We start from the raw sequence: 17952 nt of genomic DNA, 5'->3' as shown, positions 1-17952 counted from the left end.
GGGTCTAAATAGGCCACTTCTGTCCCTTCTGAAGTCCTATAATCAATCCCACCAGCAGGTGGCGACATTGTGCCCCAACACAAACCCAGGACTGATGCTAGCTGGTGGGTAAATTAACTGCAGCTGAAGTGGCAAGTAGATAAAGTGCTCTCCCCAAACCAAATCTCTGGGGGACCGAGTAATGCAAGAGTGTCCTCTCAGTTTCTGTTGAGTGTGAAGTGCTTAAAACTGCAGCAGGCACACCTGTTCCAGTTCATATTCGGTCGCTTCTTTAAAACATTGTGTGTTGTTTAGGAATATCTTGCGCCAGTGAGAAAAGGCACAGCACACACTCCCCCCACCCCCCGTTTGTCTGAATACTGGGGCACCCCAATACCTGCTGTGAGGGCCCGTTGCATATCACACAGATTATATCGGGGTGCAGATGATGCCTGTGGCCAAAGCCTCCTCTTAAAACCACTTTCCCACCCCGTGAACTCGAAATCGGGACAATCAGTCGCCCATGCCACTATTCCCTCCCCAGTAATGAGGGATTTTAGTGTGTGATTGCCCTTATGTGTGCAGGTACAGAGCAGTAACGTGTAGATCTGTCTCTCACTGCGAGAGAAGGGCGGGGAAAGGGAGGCTCAGCCTGGAGGCCCCATAGACCTTAACGAAGCAGGTGAGCATTACGGAATCAGTGCCGTTTATTCATTGTCGGGTGGGGAGGGGGAAACTGGTGCAGTGGTTAGTGCTTCGTGTTAGGGCTTTATGCTGGCACACACACACACACACACACACACACATGCGCACACACACACGTGCACACGCACACACACACACACACACATGCGCACACACACGTGCACACGCACATACACGCGCGCACACACACACGTGCACACACACACACACACACACACACACATACACACACACAAACACAAACACACAAAGTTCCTCCTCGCTATGTGAATATACAAACAACAGGATTTTGTGTCACAATTTTATTGCAAAAACTAAATCTTCTTCAGTATTGCCATGCTTGCAGCATATTACAATAAAAGTTACAAAAAATCTCCACCCAAAGGGATGACTGTAGGAGATTTGATCAGTACTAGATTTTTTTTAAAATCATGCTGTTAATGTACAGATAGCATTCCTGATAGAGTGCAAAAAAGCCTAACCAAACGTCAGGTCTTAACTATTTGCTTTTAATTGCTTTTTGTATATTTACATTATGCTATTAACACTAATGATTAATTTCTCTTTAAAATAAAACCAGCTAATATGGACTAATGTTCTGAATGTTTGCACTGGCCCAAGGCACCCAAATTTGTAATAAGTTGGTGATTATAATAATCTTTCTCAAAACAGACTCACTGAAATGTTTCTCATAAGTAGAGATGCACTTCAATATCTTTCTGAACATAGATACACTAAAATGTCATTCTTATCACAGAAACTTGTTGAATTCCAAACATATCCTTCCTAACTTGTGACTCCATAACACATCCTTTTAATCAAAGATAAAGGCTTTCTTAAAGTGGCAATCTTATGTATGAGATGTTAAAATGTCAACACAGCAACACATTAAGCAAATAACATACGGCAAGAACAGGAAGAAAATAAGTCTCTGCATTTGTTATTTTAAGCACGGTTCCTTGCCCAGGTTATGCGCTGTCCGTAGCAAACGTCCCAGGAAGGGAGAAGAACAGGAAGTGATGACACTGAGGGAAATATTTATTTCCTGTCAACTACCACAACGTCACCATTGGCCACCAGTCCGGTCCTCTTTATCAGTGAGACAGACAGTGTTATGTGCTTCGTTAAAATTCCCTTTGCCGTTAAAAAAAAACAGACAGGCCGAGAGAAAATAATGCCTGCCTGTCAGGCATTGAGCTCTCAAAACATGTCTCCTTTAAGAAACCCTGGCTCTTAACCCTTTCAAGTAAGATCACAAATATACGATTAGAATGTTCTTAACTGAACATTCTAATGCTGTAACAATCACTACTGGTGACTGAAAGCAACAGCGTTCTAGAACACTGACTTAGGATTTTGAAAAAAAAAACATTCCAAAAAACCTACTCTTCCAAAGGTTAATACTGTCCTATTATATTCCAAGAAAATCTTCTCTCCACAAAAATGGATTTTATTCATTTTGGATTTTATTCTAGTTCAAATTCAGCAGTCCCTTTTCTCCACACAAACGTGTCCATATTTGCACGCGTCCTTTGACGCAGAGTTCCGGACGGTGCGTTTCTGGGCGCTGGTCTTCGCAGCGCAGGGCGTCTCAGTTGAGCTGAAGGCACGGCTCAAACGTCCACTTGGAGGCCCCGCCGTAGACCTCGATGGCGGTCTCCGCCCAGGAGAGCACGTTTCCCGTCTGCGCCTTGCTGCTGCACGTGGCCAGGCTGTACACCTCCCCGGCCGAGAGCTTCTTGTCCCAGATGTTGAAGTTCGCCATCTCGCCGACAAAGGCCTGCGTGGCATCAAACCCCCCCCCGAGGGTGTCCTGTAGAAAAACACGTCGTTAAAATGAAACTTGTATGCAGATGTTTCTGGAAATCAACATGGCCACAGTCATGCTAATCTTCTGAGCAATTAACTGAATAAGAGCATGAAGCTATCCCGTGTTCCTGGTTTAGAGACCCCTCTTAGGGGAGCTTTACCTGCTCTTGTCCCAGCACCAGGACCCCCTGGGGCTTGATTGGGTGGTAGGGAGCCAGATTTTCTCCGTTGCCCCTCAGAACCCCGTCCTGGAAGGCCTCCCACACCCCGTCCCGCGTGGTCCAGGTGACACAGATGTGGTGCCACTTCCCGTCGTTAATAAGGAACGGTAGCTTGGCCACCTGTAGCGTGGGATACAGTCACCTGTTACACAGGTAGCATTGCTGCAGTCACCTGTTACACAGGTAGCATTGCTACAGTCACCTGTTACACAGGAAGCATTGCTACAGTCACCTGTTACACAGGTAGCATTGCTGCAGTCACCTGTTACACAGGTAGCATTGCTACAGTCACCTGTTACACAGGTAGCATTGCTGCAGTCACCTGTTACACAGGTAGCATTGCTGCAGTCACCTGCTACACAGATAGCATTGCTACAGTCACCTGTTACACAGGTAGCTTTGCTGCAGTCACCTGTTACACAGGTAGCATTGCTGCAGTCACCTGTTACACAGGTAGCATTGCTACAGTCACCTGTTACACAGGTAGCTTTGCTGCAGTCACCTGTTACACAGGTAGCTTTGCTGCAGTCACCTGTTACACAGGTAGCTTTGCTGCAGTCACCTGTTACACAGGTAGCTTTGCTGCAGTCACCTGTTACACAGGTAGCATTGCTGCAGTCACCTGCTACACAGATAGCATTGCTACAGTCACCTGTTACACAGGTAGCATTGCTGCAGTCACCTGTTACACAGGTAGCATTGCTGCAGTCACCTGTTACACAGGTAGCTTTGCTGCAGTCACCTGTTACACAGGTAGCATTGCTACAGTCACCTGTTACACAGGTAGCTTTGCTGCAGTCACCTGTTACACAGGTAGCTTTGCTGCAGTCACCTGTTACACAGGTAGCTTTGCAGCAGAAATGTCTATAGGCACAGTGTTACATCACAGTAATGATATTGCCGGTAATGGCCATGTGTTCTTGATTTCCTTACTGTACAGCGATACTAAAGTCAGTAATATATGCACTTTTAAATAAAAAATGAGCAGTTAACTGCAATGCCCTTTATCTTTAGCTTTGAGCTAAGGCTGCATTTTTTTCAATACTTTCAAAGCATTTTGCTAAATTCCTGCACTGCTTTGGATGTTTACTTATTGGCCGTTGTTCCAATTAAATTTTGTGTGAACTGTGAATGTCTGTGTGCAAATGTTTGTGCGTTTGTTTGTGGCTGTATATGCGCGTGCGTGTTTGTGTCTGTGAGTGTGTGTGTGTGTGTGTGTGTGTCTGTGTGTGTGGGTGTGTGTTTAGGTGTGTGCGTGTGCGTGTGAATGCGTGTGTGTGTGTGTTTATGTGTGCGTGTGTGCATGTGTGTGTTTGTATATGTGTGTGTGTGTGTGTGTCTGTGTGTGCGTGTGTGTGCGCGTGTGTGCGTGCGTGTGTGCATGTGTGTGTGTGTGTGTGTGTGTGTGTATGTGCGTGTGTGTGTGCATGTGTGTGTGTGTGTGCGCGGTGTGTGTGTGGGGGCAGGCCTGCGTGTGTGTGTGTGTGTGCGCATGTGTGTGTGTGCGTGCGTGTGTGTGTGTGTGTGTGTGTGTGTGCAGGCCTGTGTGTGTGTGTGTGTGTGTGTGTGCAGGCCTGCGTGTGTGTGTGTGTGTGTGTGTGCGTGCGCGTGTGTGTGTGTGTGTGTGGGCAGGCCTGCGTGTATGTGTGTGTGTGCGCATGTGTGTGTGTGCGTGTGTGTGTGTGTGGGCAGGCCTGCGTGTGCGTATCTACCTTGTCGTTTATGAGGATCTCCATGGGGTTGTTGCCCCACTCGATGAGCACCAGCTCGTTGGCCTGGCCGGGCACGGCGTAGGAGAAGGCGGTGCCCACGCCGGGCGAGGCGTTGGACTTCAGCCACATCGCCACGGTGAACGCGTACATCTCCGGCACGCTCTTCTTCACTTTCGCATACATGTAGTTCGTTCGCATAGGGAACGTCAGCTGGAATTTATCAAGCGGCCTGTTGTCTTTCTGACCTAAAATAAAGGAAAAAAATCAAAATTAAATGCAATTAAATAACTTCAAGACAAATCATTTGTTCTTTACATCTTGCATACTGCAAATAATCTATACCAAGTGGACCATTTGTTTTACAATGCACCTCGTTTGGGGGGTTATCTTCGCGTGAGGCTTTGACAAACTGCTTTTTCTGACACTGCGGTACAGGACATCCGTCCTGACTGCTGATGGTTACACAACTAATCCAGTTTCTGCGGTATGATAGCGGTCACGTGAGCGGGAGCGCAGGGAATAGTACTCCTTTTTCTCCTGCTCCCCCCCCTTCTCTCTCCTTCTGTCTCCGCCCACAACTCTCGCGCAGATTATCGTAGCACACCGTCTAATGCCTTCTGTACAGCGATGCAGCTGTCAGCCATGATCAATACCCCAGATGCGCGTGAAGATGTGCGCGTGAACATCAGTGAGCGTCGTTAGGGGGTCCGGATGAAGTTTAGCGACTCAAAGCGCACCAGGGGAACGGTAATAGGCACACCAAATATCAAAGGCGACAGATTTACCTTTCCTTGCGGATTTGTAACAGGCTACCAAAGCGAAATTACTAAGGCAGGGTTGCCAATGAAGCGGTCCGTTATGCCATTAATGTGGAATGGGATATGCAAAGCAATGCGGCTCTCCCCCCCGTCCCGACACACCACGTCGCTATGACAATATTATTCCATTCCAATATTATGCCTTCACAGGATTACTAAAAAAATGTGCGTTCATCTGTGAATTGCAGATTATCTGCAGGCTATAAATAATATTGCTCTCTGCGGGTTGAGTCTTGATCTCTTTTAAATCGGTTTAAACTGGCGCATTGTGCGGAATAAAAACAAGAACCGCGTTTGCATTTTTTGCGCTCTGTGAACGTATGTCCACCGCGGGCTTTCCTGACTTTCTCGGCTCGCAAATCTCACCTTTTTCCAGGTCGGTGATTCTCTGGTGTAGGGAGGTGAGCGTCGTTTCCACTTTGCCGCGCTGCTCCGTCTCGTTCCGCAGACCTGCTTCGGTCTCCTCCAAACTGTTCACGCGGGACAGGACCTGCTTCTCGAGGTCGTCGATTTTTTTCTGAAGCAAGTCCTTCAGACTGTTTGCTTGAGCTGAATTATTGGTCCTGCTGAATTGCTAAGGGGCATAAATAAAAGTGAGTTAGCGCTACCTGTTTCAAGGGGTTTGAGACAGTCATACACTTAAAACATTTTATCCGGGACGCTGCAGCTACACTCCAGCTAATAAATGTTACAAGCATCAGATTATACATAATATAATAATAATTGTTCTAATAAAATAATAATTTATCGCAAAATACAAGTTTACTGTTTATCATACAGACAATACTAGCTTAGCCAAATGCTGAGATAAATAACATTCCTGGAAAGTTCTCGGTACACATTTGCGGAACTGAATGAAACATCTTTGTTTGTTTACGTCCAATGTCGTCCCATCATCATATCACCGCGAGCACATACCTCAAGATTCTCGAGCCTCTGTCTGAGCGACTGTAGGGTCTGCTCGAGCTGCGCGAGCGTGTTGGACGGACCTCTGGACACGTCCCCCATGGTGTTTTTGGACCCCGTTTCTTTCCTCCTGCTCCCGGCTCTACTGTCTCCGGGCTCCGACTGACTCTCACAGCGACCTAATTTAGAGGTCAGCTCTCTGATCGTGTCTTTTTGGTTCATAATCGTTTCCTTTTGCTGCAGGACAGTCTCCCTTAGCTGCATAACGGTAGTCTTTAAATCCTCCACCGGGCCACTGTTCTGCACAACGGCCGAACACAAGTCTACATCCTTCGGCACGGAGGTGCAAATGAACTGCGTCTTTTCCACGTCTTGGGTCGTCCCGTTCAGAAACAGAAAAGAGAGCAGGAAAAGTTTCGATGATATTCCCTTCATGGTAGTTTGCATTTTTTTTAAGTGTGCCAAGTTGTTTCAATGCCGCGTAGTGGCCTGAGCGGTTGTGCGTGTGATTTCAGCACGCCGGAGCTGTCCCTTAATGTTGTGAGCGGTTTGCAGAGCGCGCCCGCCTTTTATAGAGCGCCAGCATCACGCGGGCAAGGGCGACTCAGGTTCCGACCTGATCGCTGCCTTCGCTCCGTTCGGGGGGGGGGGGGGGGTGGGGCGGGGGGGCGACGTCACAGCGGAAGATGCGGTAGTTTTGGCCATGCCCACAGGATTGTAAATTATCGATTGATTCCATGTGGTTTGTCGTTTATCGCTCAATAGATTTCATTAGTTCACAGAAATCTTATTTTGGCTGGTACAATTTATTGGAAACAGATAAGGAGTATGTTAACAACATATAAACATAAACACTAAGCGGCCTCACTTGCTCTTATTCTTAGTTCGATAATTTAAATGTCCAAACAGATTAAATAATAATATTCTGAATTCTGATTACATACATAAGTTTGATAGATTTTTGGCCAATATATCTATCCGAAACTGTCTATAAGAAAATATTAAATTCTTTGTATGAATTTTAGAGAAAATTGTGAATCACGTATCATGTGAGCAGTTTTACATTTGGGTCGATGTCAGTATGCATACAGTATACTGTACAGTATGGTAGATGAGTTTCAAGAACCATAAAATGTGTGTAACTGCAGTGCGATGTCAGTCATTTATTTAACCAATTAAAAACCTCTTTCTCTCCCCACCCAAATGCAGTGATTTGTTGAAATTGGTGAGTGACCAGCACATGCTGCTCTGCTCTTTTTGGGTTTGTGGGACCTCATCCCCTCATTCTCCCGTCCTTACAGCACAGAGGCACTGTCCCAAGCATATGTGGGACGTCTGCCAAATTGGCTATTTCATATTTCCATTGCATCACAGGATTGGGCCAAACAGGTACTATTCAGAGTGTCCATATCGCTCTGATTTGGCTTTCAAACCCTTGTTCCTGCACATGGGACGTCAATATCTACCAGGAGACAGACTGTCTGATGTATCTTCCGCATTAAGGAAGTTTGAACTTTTCACTCTCTCTAATTCTGTAAAAACAAAAAAGGTTTCATTGCTGTCTTCCTTGGATCCTCGTTTCGCCAGTTTGAGTGAGGGGTCAGCGTGCTCTTGACGGGCTGATCAGGACCAGCGCTCACCTGCAGGACGAGGTTATCCAGAGTGCCTTCAGCGTTGATTAAGCAGCCTGGATCGATCAGCAGAGAAGCATGCTAAGTTGGGTATTAAAAATGCAAGGATTCAGAGAAATAGCAAGCACATCAAAGACAGAGAAGCACGTCTTCGGTTCGACCTCGAGAGGATTCATGTGTTCTTTGCTCAAACAGCTCCTCTGGCTCCTTAATGAGCTGTGCCTGCTGCATCTTTTCACTGTGCTCCACAGTCAAAGTGCTCTGGATGAAATTCTGCACTGCTGGATTCTTCAAACATGAACGTCCTTCTTTTTCATCTGCTCATTGTCCATGCAAATCATACTCATTTTATCAGGAATAGCACTTCTACTGACTAAGATAATCAATCAAAATCAATCCAACCCACCGTGTTTGTGAGTGTGTGTGTGTGTGTGTGTGTGTGTAGGAATGCCTGTGGGTGTGTATGAGTGTGTGTGTGTATGTGTAGGGATGCCTGTGAGTGTGTTTGAGTGTGTGTGTATGTGTAGGGGTGCCTGTGTGTGTATGAGTGTGTGTGTGTGTGTGTGTGTTTTTTTTTTTTTTTTTTAATTATTATAAAAAACCCTTTTTCCTGTCACTTGTTACATGTTGCCCCATCCCTGCACTTCTTGGTAATTTGTATTTGTCCTAATACTGTAGCTTATTCTTCTGCCTAGTTGGCTTTGTAGATGTTAGGCCAGAATAGTGTTCATTGTTCTCGGCTAGATTTAGCTGTACAAAATAAGTATTGTACCTTACTGAACCCGTGTTCAGCAGTTGTCTACGACCATGATATGCACTTTTTTTTTGTACGTCGCTTTGGATAAAAGCGTCTGCCAAATGAATGTAATGTAAATGTAATGTAATGTGTGTGTGTGTGTGCACATGGCTGTAGGTGTGTGTGTGTATGAGTGTGTGTGTGTGTGTGTGTGTGTGCACATGGCTGTAGGTGTGTGTGTGTGTCCGTGCCTGCACTCGTGTGTGAGCTGTTCTCTTTGGCTCAGAGTCATTTGATCAGGACTGGTGAGCGTTTCCTGCTTGTTTGATCGGGGCTGATGAGCACTTCCTGCTGGTTTGATCGGGGCTGGTGAGCGTTTCCTGTTCGTTTGATCGGGGCTGGTGAGCGCTTCCTGCTCGTTTGATCGGGGCTGGTGAGCGTTTCCTGCTCATTTGATCGGGGCTGATGAGCACTTCCTGTTTGTTTGATCGGGGCTGGTGAGCGTCATAACCGCAGCAGACTCCGCTCTGAATCCCCCTGTGAGCTTGCTGGAATAGCCTGGTCCTGAATATGATCACACACATGCTGCGCAAAGCCAACATACAGCAACTATTATTAATATCACAATGACGCAATAAATCATAAATGTATTTAGAACAGAAAGACAGGGAGACAGGCTGATGTTTATTTTGGGAATTTGTAAAACAAGACAGAAAAAGGTACATAACTTTAACTAGTACCTAACTATTAACACCCCAATGAACCTGTGTCTTTCTATGCCTGTGTGAGATGGGGGGGGTGGGGGGGTGTAACAGAGGAGGGTGGGGGAGGGGGGGTAACAGAAGAGGGCGGGGGGTGGTGGCTTTGCTGCTTGCCTTTGCTGAGCACGCAGCTGGACGCTAACCAGCCCCCAGCCACCCCCACCCCCCCCACAGCACAAGCTGGCTAACGGCACACCTCATTTCCGCTAACATAAATAATACAACACAAAGCTTTCCCTCTGAAAATAGATGGGTTTACTTGTTGAATATTTCATTCGCCTCCTCGTCTGTCCACCTTCATATTTACAGAAGCTGGGGATTCTCTTAAATGTCACTAATATAAAGCCTCTTTAAAATATTAAACATCCTCTGTTTCTTTCGTTTTGCAGAACCTTTATATGGTGTGCATTTTCTATGTTTATGTATAAAATATTGATGGAGTCAGTGCTGTATCTGTGTCAGTAGCATGTGCTTCACAAGCCACTGGACAGCTGCACTGCATCATTGTGTGCTTGGAAGACATCTGCAGTGTTTTTCTGCGAACTGCGTTTGTTGAGAACAAGGCTGAATTGCCACAGTGTCTGCAGTAGCAATGACGTTTTTAAGAATCTATTTTAAAATAATTTTTTGTAATTTGCTCTTTTTCTGTCATGCATGTTTTCAGTTGTTTCAAGTTGTGAATTCACTGAGATATTTTGCAGTCCCTCTGCAAGGTCTAGGGTAGTTAGCAGTATAGCGCAATAAGCACAATATGAACTTGGGAATTTTATTCTTCAGGGCACGCACAGCTGTTTCTCACATAATGTGGGAGAAAATAATCCTTCTAATCATGAAAAGCACCTAATTAAGAAAAATCTACAGAAAAATTCTGGGATTGTGATTGTGGTTGGAACAATAACCCACACACGCAGGGGGCCTCAGGCTCGAGTGGGGGAACCCCGGTCCAGGGCAGATGTTATCCTTGTTTTCACGCCGGGGATGGTCGTCTCGTGTGGATGTTGTGTGTCGTGTCGCCTCTCTGATTCTTTCCGGTGGAATGGAAACTGTGAAGCGTTCCTGTCGCCTCAGCAGCGCGGTGTTCAGCAGCGCGGTGTTCAGCACTGCGGTGTTCAGCAGCGCGGTGTTCAGCAGTGCGGTGTTCAGCAGCGTGGTGTTCAGCAGCGTTCAGCAGTGTTCAGCAGCACAGCGTTCAGCAGCATTCAGCAGCGCGGCGTTCAGCAGAACGGTGTTCAGCAGTACGGTGTTCAGCAGCGTTCAGCAGTACGGTGTTCGGCAGTACGGTGTTCAGCAGCGTTCAGCAGTACGGTGTTCAGCTGCGTTCAGCAGTATGATGTTCAGCAGCGTTCAGCAGCGAGGTGTTCAGCAGTACGATGTTCAGCAACGTTCAGCAGTACGGTGTTCAGCAGCGTTCAGCAGTACGATGTTCAGCAGCATTCAGCAGTGCAGTGTTCAGCAGTACGATGTTCAGCAGCGTTCAGCAGTGCGGTGTTCAGCAGTACGGTGTTCAGCAGCGTTCAGCAGTCCAGTGTTCAGCAGCGTTCAGCAGCACGGTGTTCAGCAGAGTGGCATTCAGCAGCAGAGCGCCGTTCAGCAGCGTTCAGCAGCCTGGCTCCCTGGCGCCCGTGGGATCGATTGCTGAGCTTTCTCTTAAGCTGACAAGGAGCGCTTCCGCCTTTATTAAAAATGTCAGCACTCTTGTCAGAGTGATGTGATAATTTCCCCAGCCCTGTCGGGCAGGAGATATGCCTGCCATAAAAAACAGGGCGACTCGCTGCCATAACGCTCCACATTTCTGCTCGGGCGCTGAAATCAACTCCGTTTTTTTTTCTGATTTAGCATCAAATCAGAGAACAATAATATGACCTCGGCGTTTATTGCTGAGCCTGCGGTTTTTGACTCTGCTTGCTTCTGGAGGAACGCGCTGCGTAGCCCTCATTAGCCTGGGTAAGAATGAACGCTACATAAACAGTGCCGGCCGTGTGGGTTTCTGCACAGTGTTTTTATTTGGGGGAAACAGACAGAGAGCGGGGGGGGAGTGCTGCTCCATGGCCCCCCCCCCACGCCCCATACTGTATTCTGATGTTCGTAATGTATGTGTTGTGTGTGTGATGTACTCACTGTCCTGGCAGTTTGACGTTTTCAGTGTAACTGAAGTGTCTAGATAGTGTAAGGATTTTTAAGGTGTAGGTGCTATGAATGTGTGTGAGTTTGTGTGTGAGTGTGTGAGTTTGTGTGTGAGTGTAAATACTGTATTTTGAGTTCAGTCTAAGTGCTGTGGCTCTAATGTGTTCAGCATGGTTGTTGGGTTAGGGTTAGAGTGAGTGTGGTTGTTGGGTTAGGGTTAGAGTTAGTGTGGTTGTTGGGTTAGGGTTAGAGTTAGTGTGGTTGTAGGGTTAGAGTGAGTGTGGTTGTTGGGTTAGGGTTAGAGTTAGTGTGGTTGTAGGGTTAGGGTGAGTGTGGTTGTTGGGTTAGGGTTAGGGTTAGTGTGGTTGTTGGGTTAGGGTTAGGGTTAGTGTGTGTTGGGTTAGGGTGAGTGCAGTTGTTGGGTTAGAGTGAGTGTGGTTGTTGGGTTAGGGTTATTGTGGTTTTTGGGTTAGGGTTAGGGTTAGTGTGTGTTGGGTTAGGGTGAGTGTGGTTGTTGGGTTAGGGTGAGTGTGGTTGTTGGGTTAGGGTTAGTGTGGTTGTTGGGTTAGGGTTAGGGTTAGTGTGTGTTGGGTTAGGGTGAGTGCAGTTGTTGGGTTAGAGTTAGGGTGAGTGTGCTTGTTGGGTTAGGGTTAGAGTTAGTGTGGTTGTTGGGTTAGAGTTAGGGTGAGTGTGGTTGTTGGGTTAGGGTTAGGGTGAGTGCGGTTATTGGGTTAGGGTGAGTGCGGTTGTTGGGTTAGGGTTAGGGTTAGTGTGTGTTGGGTTAGGGTTATTGTGGTTGTTGGGTTAGGGTTAGGGTGAGTGTGGTTGTTGGGTTAGGGTTAGTGTGTGTTTGGTTAGGGTGAGTGCGGTTGTTGGGTTAGGGTGAGTGTGGTTGTTGGGTTAGGGTTATTGTGGTTGTTGGGTTAGGGTTAGTGTGAGTGTGGTTGTTGGGTTAGGGTTAGGGTTAGTGTGTGTTGGGTTAGGGTGAGTGCGGTTGTTGGGTTAGGGTTAGGGTTAGTGTGTGTTGGGTTAGGGTGAGTGCAGTTGTTGGGTTAGAGTTAGTGCGGTTGTTGTTATGAGCTCTCTGACCTCTGCCTGTATGACAGGGAGAGCAGTTGTAAGTGTGTCTTCCCACACACTAAGCTCTGTCCATTGCTCACAAGCCGATTAACTCTCTGTAATTAACACAAGTCCTGACGTGTCACCTCTTTATTTAAACTACATTTCCCACGCAGCCAGTAAGAGTGAAAGGATGGATTCAATGCACCCGTCTCTCTGTCTGTCTGTCTGTCTGGCTGCCAGGCTGTCTATCTGTCTGCCTTGATATTATGTATCATAGTATAATTTTTCTGTTGCTTTTTTGTAAAGGACTTTATTCCCAACTAAATTTTTAAGCAATGAATACACACCCACTTTAATTTGTGTCTGTTTTTGCATTGCTTTTTAACTTCAGTTTGTGAGGAAAGGGCCTGTTAAAAATAGCCCCTTGGTGACTATTGGATGCTTTGATGAAATTGTAAGTAAAGCACTCGGGCTGTTACGCACAGAGACTCAGCAAGGCTGTGCACGCAGTGCCCTTGTGATGTAACTCTGTGCAAAAGATCCGTCTGTTCCCTGGGTTCTACCTACGCCACGTGACCCTCTTAACACGGGGATTAAAGTGTTTACATTCCTTGAGTCCTTCAAGGTGTAAGATCACAAATGTGTGATTAGAATGTTCTTAACAGAACATTCTAATGCTGATGTCACAATCACTACTGGGAATTGTAAATAGTGGAGTTCTAGAACACTGACTTAAAATTTAAAAATAAAAAATAAAAAACATTCCAAAAAACCTTCTCTTCAAAGGGGTAAGGATGCTGACCAACCCCACCCCCACAGCAGAGCTGAATGGCTTTCCCAGAGACTACCACTGGCCTCTGTTCATCTCCAGTCTGTTTACTCTGTGAAAAAAAACTTCACTTTTGGGTTGTGGAGAGTTATGCAAGCTTTGGTTTCTGATTTTTTGATTTCGTCAGGTTGCAAAGACATCTTTTGAACATTTGAACTGTGCCTATTTACAGTGTAGCTGGAAAGTTGTCATTTTGAAGTGGAACAGAAGAAAATGTAAATGTAAAAAATGTGACGCAGAGTTCTTTTTCGCCAGAGTCTTGCTGGCAAGTTGTTTGAATAACACTGTGTGCTCGCTGGAAATGCAGCTGATTTGCTCGTCCCCCTGTGACTCCCTTCACCTCGGCACAGACGCCGCCGCTTACATCCTCCTTTCCTGCGGCCGATCATCAGCAGCCGGGGAGCAGCCGGGGAGCAGCCGGGGAGCAGACGGACCTGCAGAATCACAGGAGCGCGGCCGCCGGAGCTTTACAGGGTTATTACCCGTCGGCTTTGCCAATCACTGAGCTCACAAGAAAGGTCTTTCTATTCACCCTTCCTTAGTTACCGGCACCTGCCTGTTCATGTGGTTTAAAAAACTCTCTTGGCGATCACAGGTGCATAAATCTGGGGTCATGACTGCAAGGGGGGCCCCATCCCTGCTTTGAGGGTCACTGTCAGTGAGGCTACGTGGGATGTTCCCGCTCTCATTTGGCTTAACAAAGGAGGAAATGATCTGCAGTGTGCTTGAGAAAGGTATTAAGGCTGCGATCCAAAATATAAAATCACAGTTCAGAAATGTATTCAATATTGCATCTTCAGTCTTCACTTGGTCATCCTTCATTTATTATTTAGAGACAGAAAGCATTCTTGTGCCCCAGTTTCGAAAATGTCACAAAAATTCTTGACACAATAGTCTGGATTACAAAGCAGCTATTTCTAAGCCTTTTCTTGATAAGTAAGGTAAAGAATTGGTGGTCAGATAGAACTCTCAAAGCAATGAAGCTATTCCTGTCAGGAATCCTGCCTGATTCTCCTTGTGTTCCGTTTTAGTTTTGTTTATTTTTTATTTTTTTATTTATTGTCTAGTGTGTATTTATTTTTATTTTCAGTTTACTTGTTTTCGCTTGCGGTTGTGTTTTCTGTGTTCGTGTGCTTGGGTGTGCGTTTGTTATTGTTTTTCCCCCTTAGGTTCCTGGTTCCTGTCCACGCCCACGCCCCGCCCCTGTTCCGCCGGTTTCCGCATCTGCAATCAAGCCTCCACTTACCTTCCTCACCTGCATCCCATCTTCACTCATTGGCGTTGCTATTTAGTTTCTGTGTGCACCTTTTTTCTTTGCCAGATCGTGCCTCTGTTTTTGTCAGTGCCGTTCAAGCCTTATCTCTGTATCTTTGTGTATTCCCGGTTTTTGAACTTTGCTTGTTTTTCGACTACGTTTCTAGCCTGCCGACTTTGTTATTCTAGCTTCTGATTATTGACTTCCGCCTGTTTCCATCGACCTGGTCTCTGCTTCTGATTCTGTGCCTTTGCCTGTTTGTGTTTGGATTTCTGGATTTTTGACCTGCGCCTGTATTCTGACTACGAGACTGTTGCTTATCCTGTACCCTGTGTCTGGAAATAAATCTCCACGTTTTTTCACTGGACATCTGGTCTGCTTTTGAGTCCTCCCCCAGACCCTGACAATTCCGGTATTTTACTGAATAGAAATTCACCCATGGTGCACTGTGGCAGAATGCTCTGTATGAGCCTCGTCCTTGTGTATCTCAATAGTATGAACAGACTCTGGGCTGGTTTTGATTGACACTTCTGCCAGCACATGTCCAGCTGTGGAGAAGGAAGCTGGAAAGTGCCTCTGAGCTGTGCTCACGTTTTGATTGGACCTGATCCCAAAGGGTTTGTGAGTGTTTTTTTTTATAAGATTAATTTCATAGCTGGAAGGTCATTATACAGATTGAGCTAATTTTCTTCTCTTTTTCACATTTTTTACCAATCCTGGTTCTTTCAGAATGAGTCACGCCACAGGAGCTTCTTCAAAGGTTCTTTGAGGCAAAAACAGAGTTTTATTGTACCTGGCAGTCTCCTGACGCCGAGCAGTTCTGGGAAGAGAGTTAAGTGCGAGAGAATGTGAACGTTCAGAGCATGTTTCTGTGAGGCTAACTCGGCTGTCCGTGCGTTAGCGTTCATTTCACTTCCTGTGCACTATGGATGCGGCCCTCTTTTAGGGCCCTGCTTGGGGGGGGGGGGGGGGTTTAGGGTTAGGGTTAGGGTTAGGGTTGGGGGGGGGGGGTTATGTGTGGAAACGCTGCTCTGTGTTCAGCAGCTTTATCATCTTTGCGGCCTCGTTCAGACGGAGTTTCAGCCTCTGATGGAGTTAGGGGTGGAGACATGGACAGGAGGGGCAGGAGGGGGGCAGGAGGGGGACAGTAGAAGCAGGAGGGGGAGAGGAGGGGCAGGAGGGGGAGAGGAGGGGCAGCAGGGGGACAGGAGGAGCAGGAGGGGGAGAGGAGGGCCAGCAGGGGAACAGTAGAAGCAGGAGGGGCAGGAGGGGCAGCTGGGGGACTTACGGGGAGATTAGTCCCGTGGGCGGAGAAGATTCCGGAAGGAGGGCCAGAACGTGGGCGGGTAACACAAGGAGAGGGGCGAGTCCAAGATGGTCTCTGGGAGGTATTTTTGTACTCTGGGGGTGGGGCTGGTCACCTGCTTGTTACAAATAGAATGGTATTCACAGCGTTGTGTGTGCATGTGTGACTGTGTGTGTGTGAGAGAGAGCATGTGTTTGAGTGTTTAAATAAGTGTTCATGCATGTGTGCGTACGTGTGTGTATGTGAGCGTGTGAATGTGTGTGTGAGAGAGAGAGCATGTGTCTGCGTGTTTGAATATGTGTTGCTGCATGTGTGTGTATGTGTGTGTGTGCGTATGTGAGCACGTGAGTGTGTGTGTGCGTATGTGAGCGTGTGTGTGTGTGTTTGTATATGTGAGTGTGTGTGTGTATGCGTATGTGAGCGTGTGTGTGTGAGTGTGTGTGTGCGTATGTGAGCGTGTGTGTGTGTGTGTGTGTGTGTGTGTGTGTCTGTGATTCAGTCTAAGCTCTGACAGAATGACTAATGAGGCTCTGCTGATGGTGATGAGGTGTAAAGATCACTGGGGAAAGTCCAATCAGCTGTTAGGCCTGGTTGGGCCTGGTTGGGCCTGGTTAGGCCTGGTTAGGCCTGGTTAGGCCTGGTTGGGCCTGGTTGGGCCTGGTTAGGCCTGGTTGGGCCTGGTTGGGCCTGGTTAGGCCTGGTTGGGCCTGGTTAGGCCTGGTTGGGCCTGGTTAGGCCTGGTTAGGCCTGGTTGGGCCTGGTTGGGCCTGGTTAGGCCTGGTTAGGCCTGGTTAGGCCTGGTTGGGCCTGGTTAGGCCTGGTTAGGCCTGGTTAGGCCTGGTTGGGCCTGGTTAGGCCTGGTTAGGCCTGGTTGGGCCTGGTTGGGCCTGGTTGGGCCTGGTTAGGCCTGGTTAGGCCCAGCCTTAATGCAACGTGAAGCCTTTCACTCAGAGAGACGGCTGTTTCATCCCTGTGCTTCCGGTCCCCCGGGCCTCAGATTCCTTTTGAACTGCAAATCTTTATTGATCACCGCTCTCCAATTAGTGAGTTAAGATGGCTCTGACATCACAATCACCCACCCCACTCTGACAGGGGTTGGGACTAAATGCAGTTCATCATGGGACTGGTTTTCTATTTGGTGTGTCTAATAGCTTCTGAATTTGAAAAGGCGCGCTTTGTTAAAGTCAGATGAATTAAAAACTAGATGAATTCTTACTGGAAGGAAAGCTGGACACAAGGCAATATTCTACCGTAGTGCGATGCCGTTTCCGTGCACATGAAAGGGTTGCACTGATCAGGGAAAAAGTACAGTCTCGCTAGCCAAATATTATAATCCATTTTAAGGAACTTTTAGATATACGTTGAAAATGCATGATTTATCAATGATTTTCTCACACACACTGGATTCTGTGAAATGGAGACATGATTCACCACACGCCATGCTGTAATTGTAATATTATTCAGTGTACAGTAAGTTATCAAAACATAATCTTGTCAACATTAGCTGGCTAATGCTAATCTGATATGCTTAAGCATCTCTGTAGGGGAATCTGTGGGCAATCTGTCCTATTGTCCCCTGCTGCTCTGGTGAAGACAGGAAGTGAGGCTGGGGGCTTTAGCACTCATGGAGCCCTGAATCTACCCTCTGTGAGACAGAATGCCCCAGGAGAGCAGCATATTTACCCTCTGTGAGACAGAATGCCCCAGGAGAGGGCCATATTTACCCTCTGTGAGACATAATGCCCCAGGAGAGCAGCATATTTACCCTCTGTGAGACAGAATGCCCCAGGAGAGGGCCATATTTACCCTCTGTGAGACAGAGTGCCCCAGGAGAGCACCATATTTACCCTCTGTGAGACAGAATGCCCCAGGAGAGCACCATATTTACCCTCTGTGAGACATAATGCCCCAGGAGAGCACCATATTTACCCTCTGTGAGACATAATGCCCCAGGAGAGCACCATATTTACCCTCTGTGAGACAGAATGCCCCAGGAGAGCACCATATTTACCCTCTGTGAGACATAATGCCCCAGGAGAGCACCATATTTACCCTCTGTGAGACATAATGCCCCAGGAGAGCACCATATTTACCCTCT

The 17952-nt window shown here is 47.1% G+C and overlaps 1 protein-coding gene across 1 annotated transcript; it reads right to left on the bottom strand.

Annotated features, from left to right (window-relative positions):
- Nucleotides 1-971: 971 nt before the first annotated feature.
- On the bottom strand, nucleotides 972-6703 carry LOC118216153 (neuronal pentraxin-1-like). Its single transcript, XM_035397190.1, has 5 exons — nucleotides 6163-6703; nucleotides 5611-5818; nucleotides 4427-4671; nucleotides 2655-2834; nucleotides 972-2497 (listed from the first exon to the last, which is right to left on the bottom strand). The coding sequence occupies exons 1-5, from the start codon at nucleotides 6595-6597 to the stop codon at nucleotides 2276-2278; spliced, it is 1290 nt and encodes a 429-aa protein (XP_035253081.1). The 5' UTR covers nucleotides 6598-6703; the 3' UTR covers nucleotides 972-2275.
- Between the last annotated feature and the right edge of the window lie 11249 nt (nucleotides 6704-17952).

Source organism: Anguilla anguilla, chromosome 17 (assembly GCF_013347855.1).
Source record: "Anguilla anguilla isolate fAngAng1 chromosome 17, fAngAng1.pri, whole genome shotgun sequence".
In the NCBI taxonomy this organism is placed as follows: domain Eukaryota; kingdom Metazoa; phylum Chordata; class Actinopteri; order Anguilliformes; family Anguillidae; genus Anguilla; species Anguilla anguilla.
The sequence above is the reverse complement of the archived record's forward strand: the minus strand, read 5'-3'. Positions and strand labels throughout refer to the sequence as shown.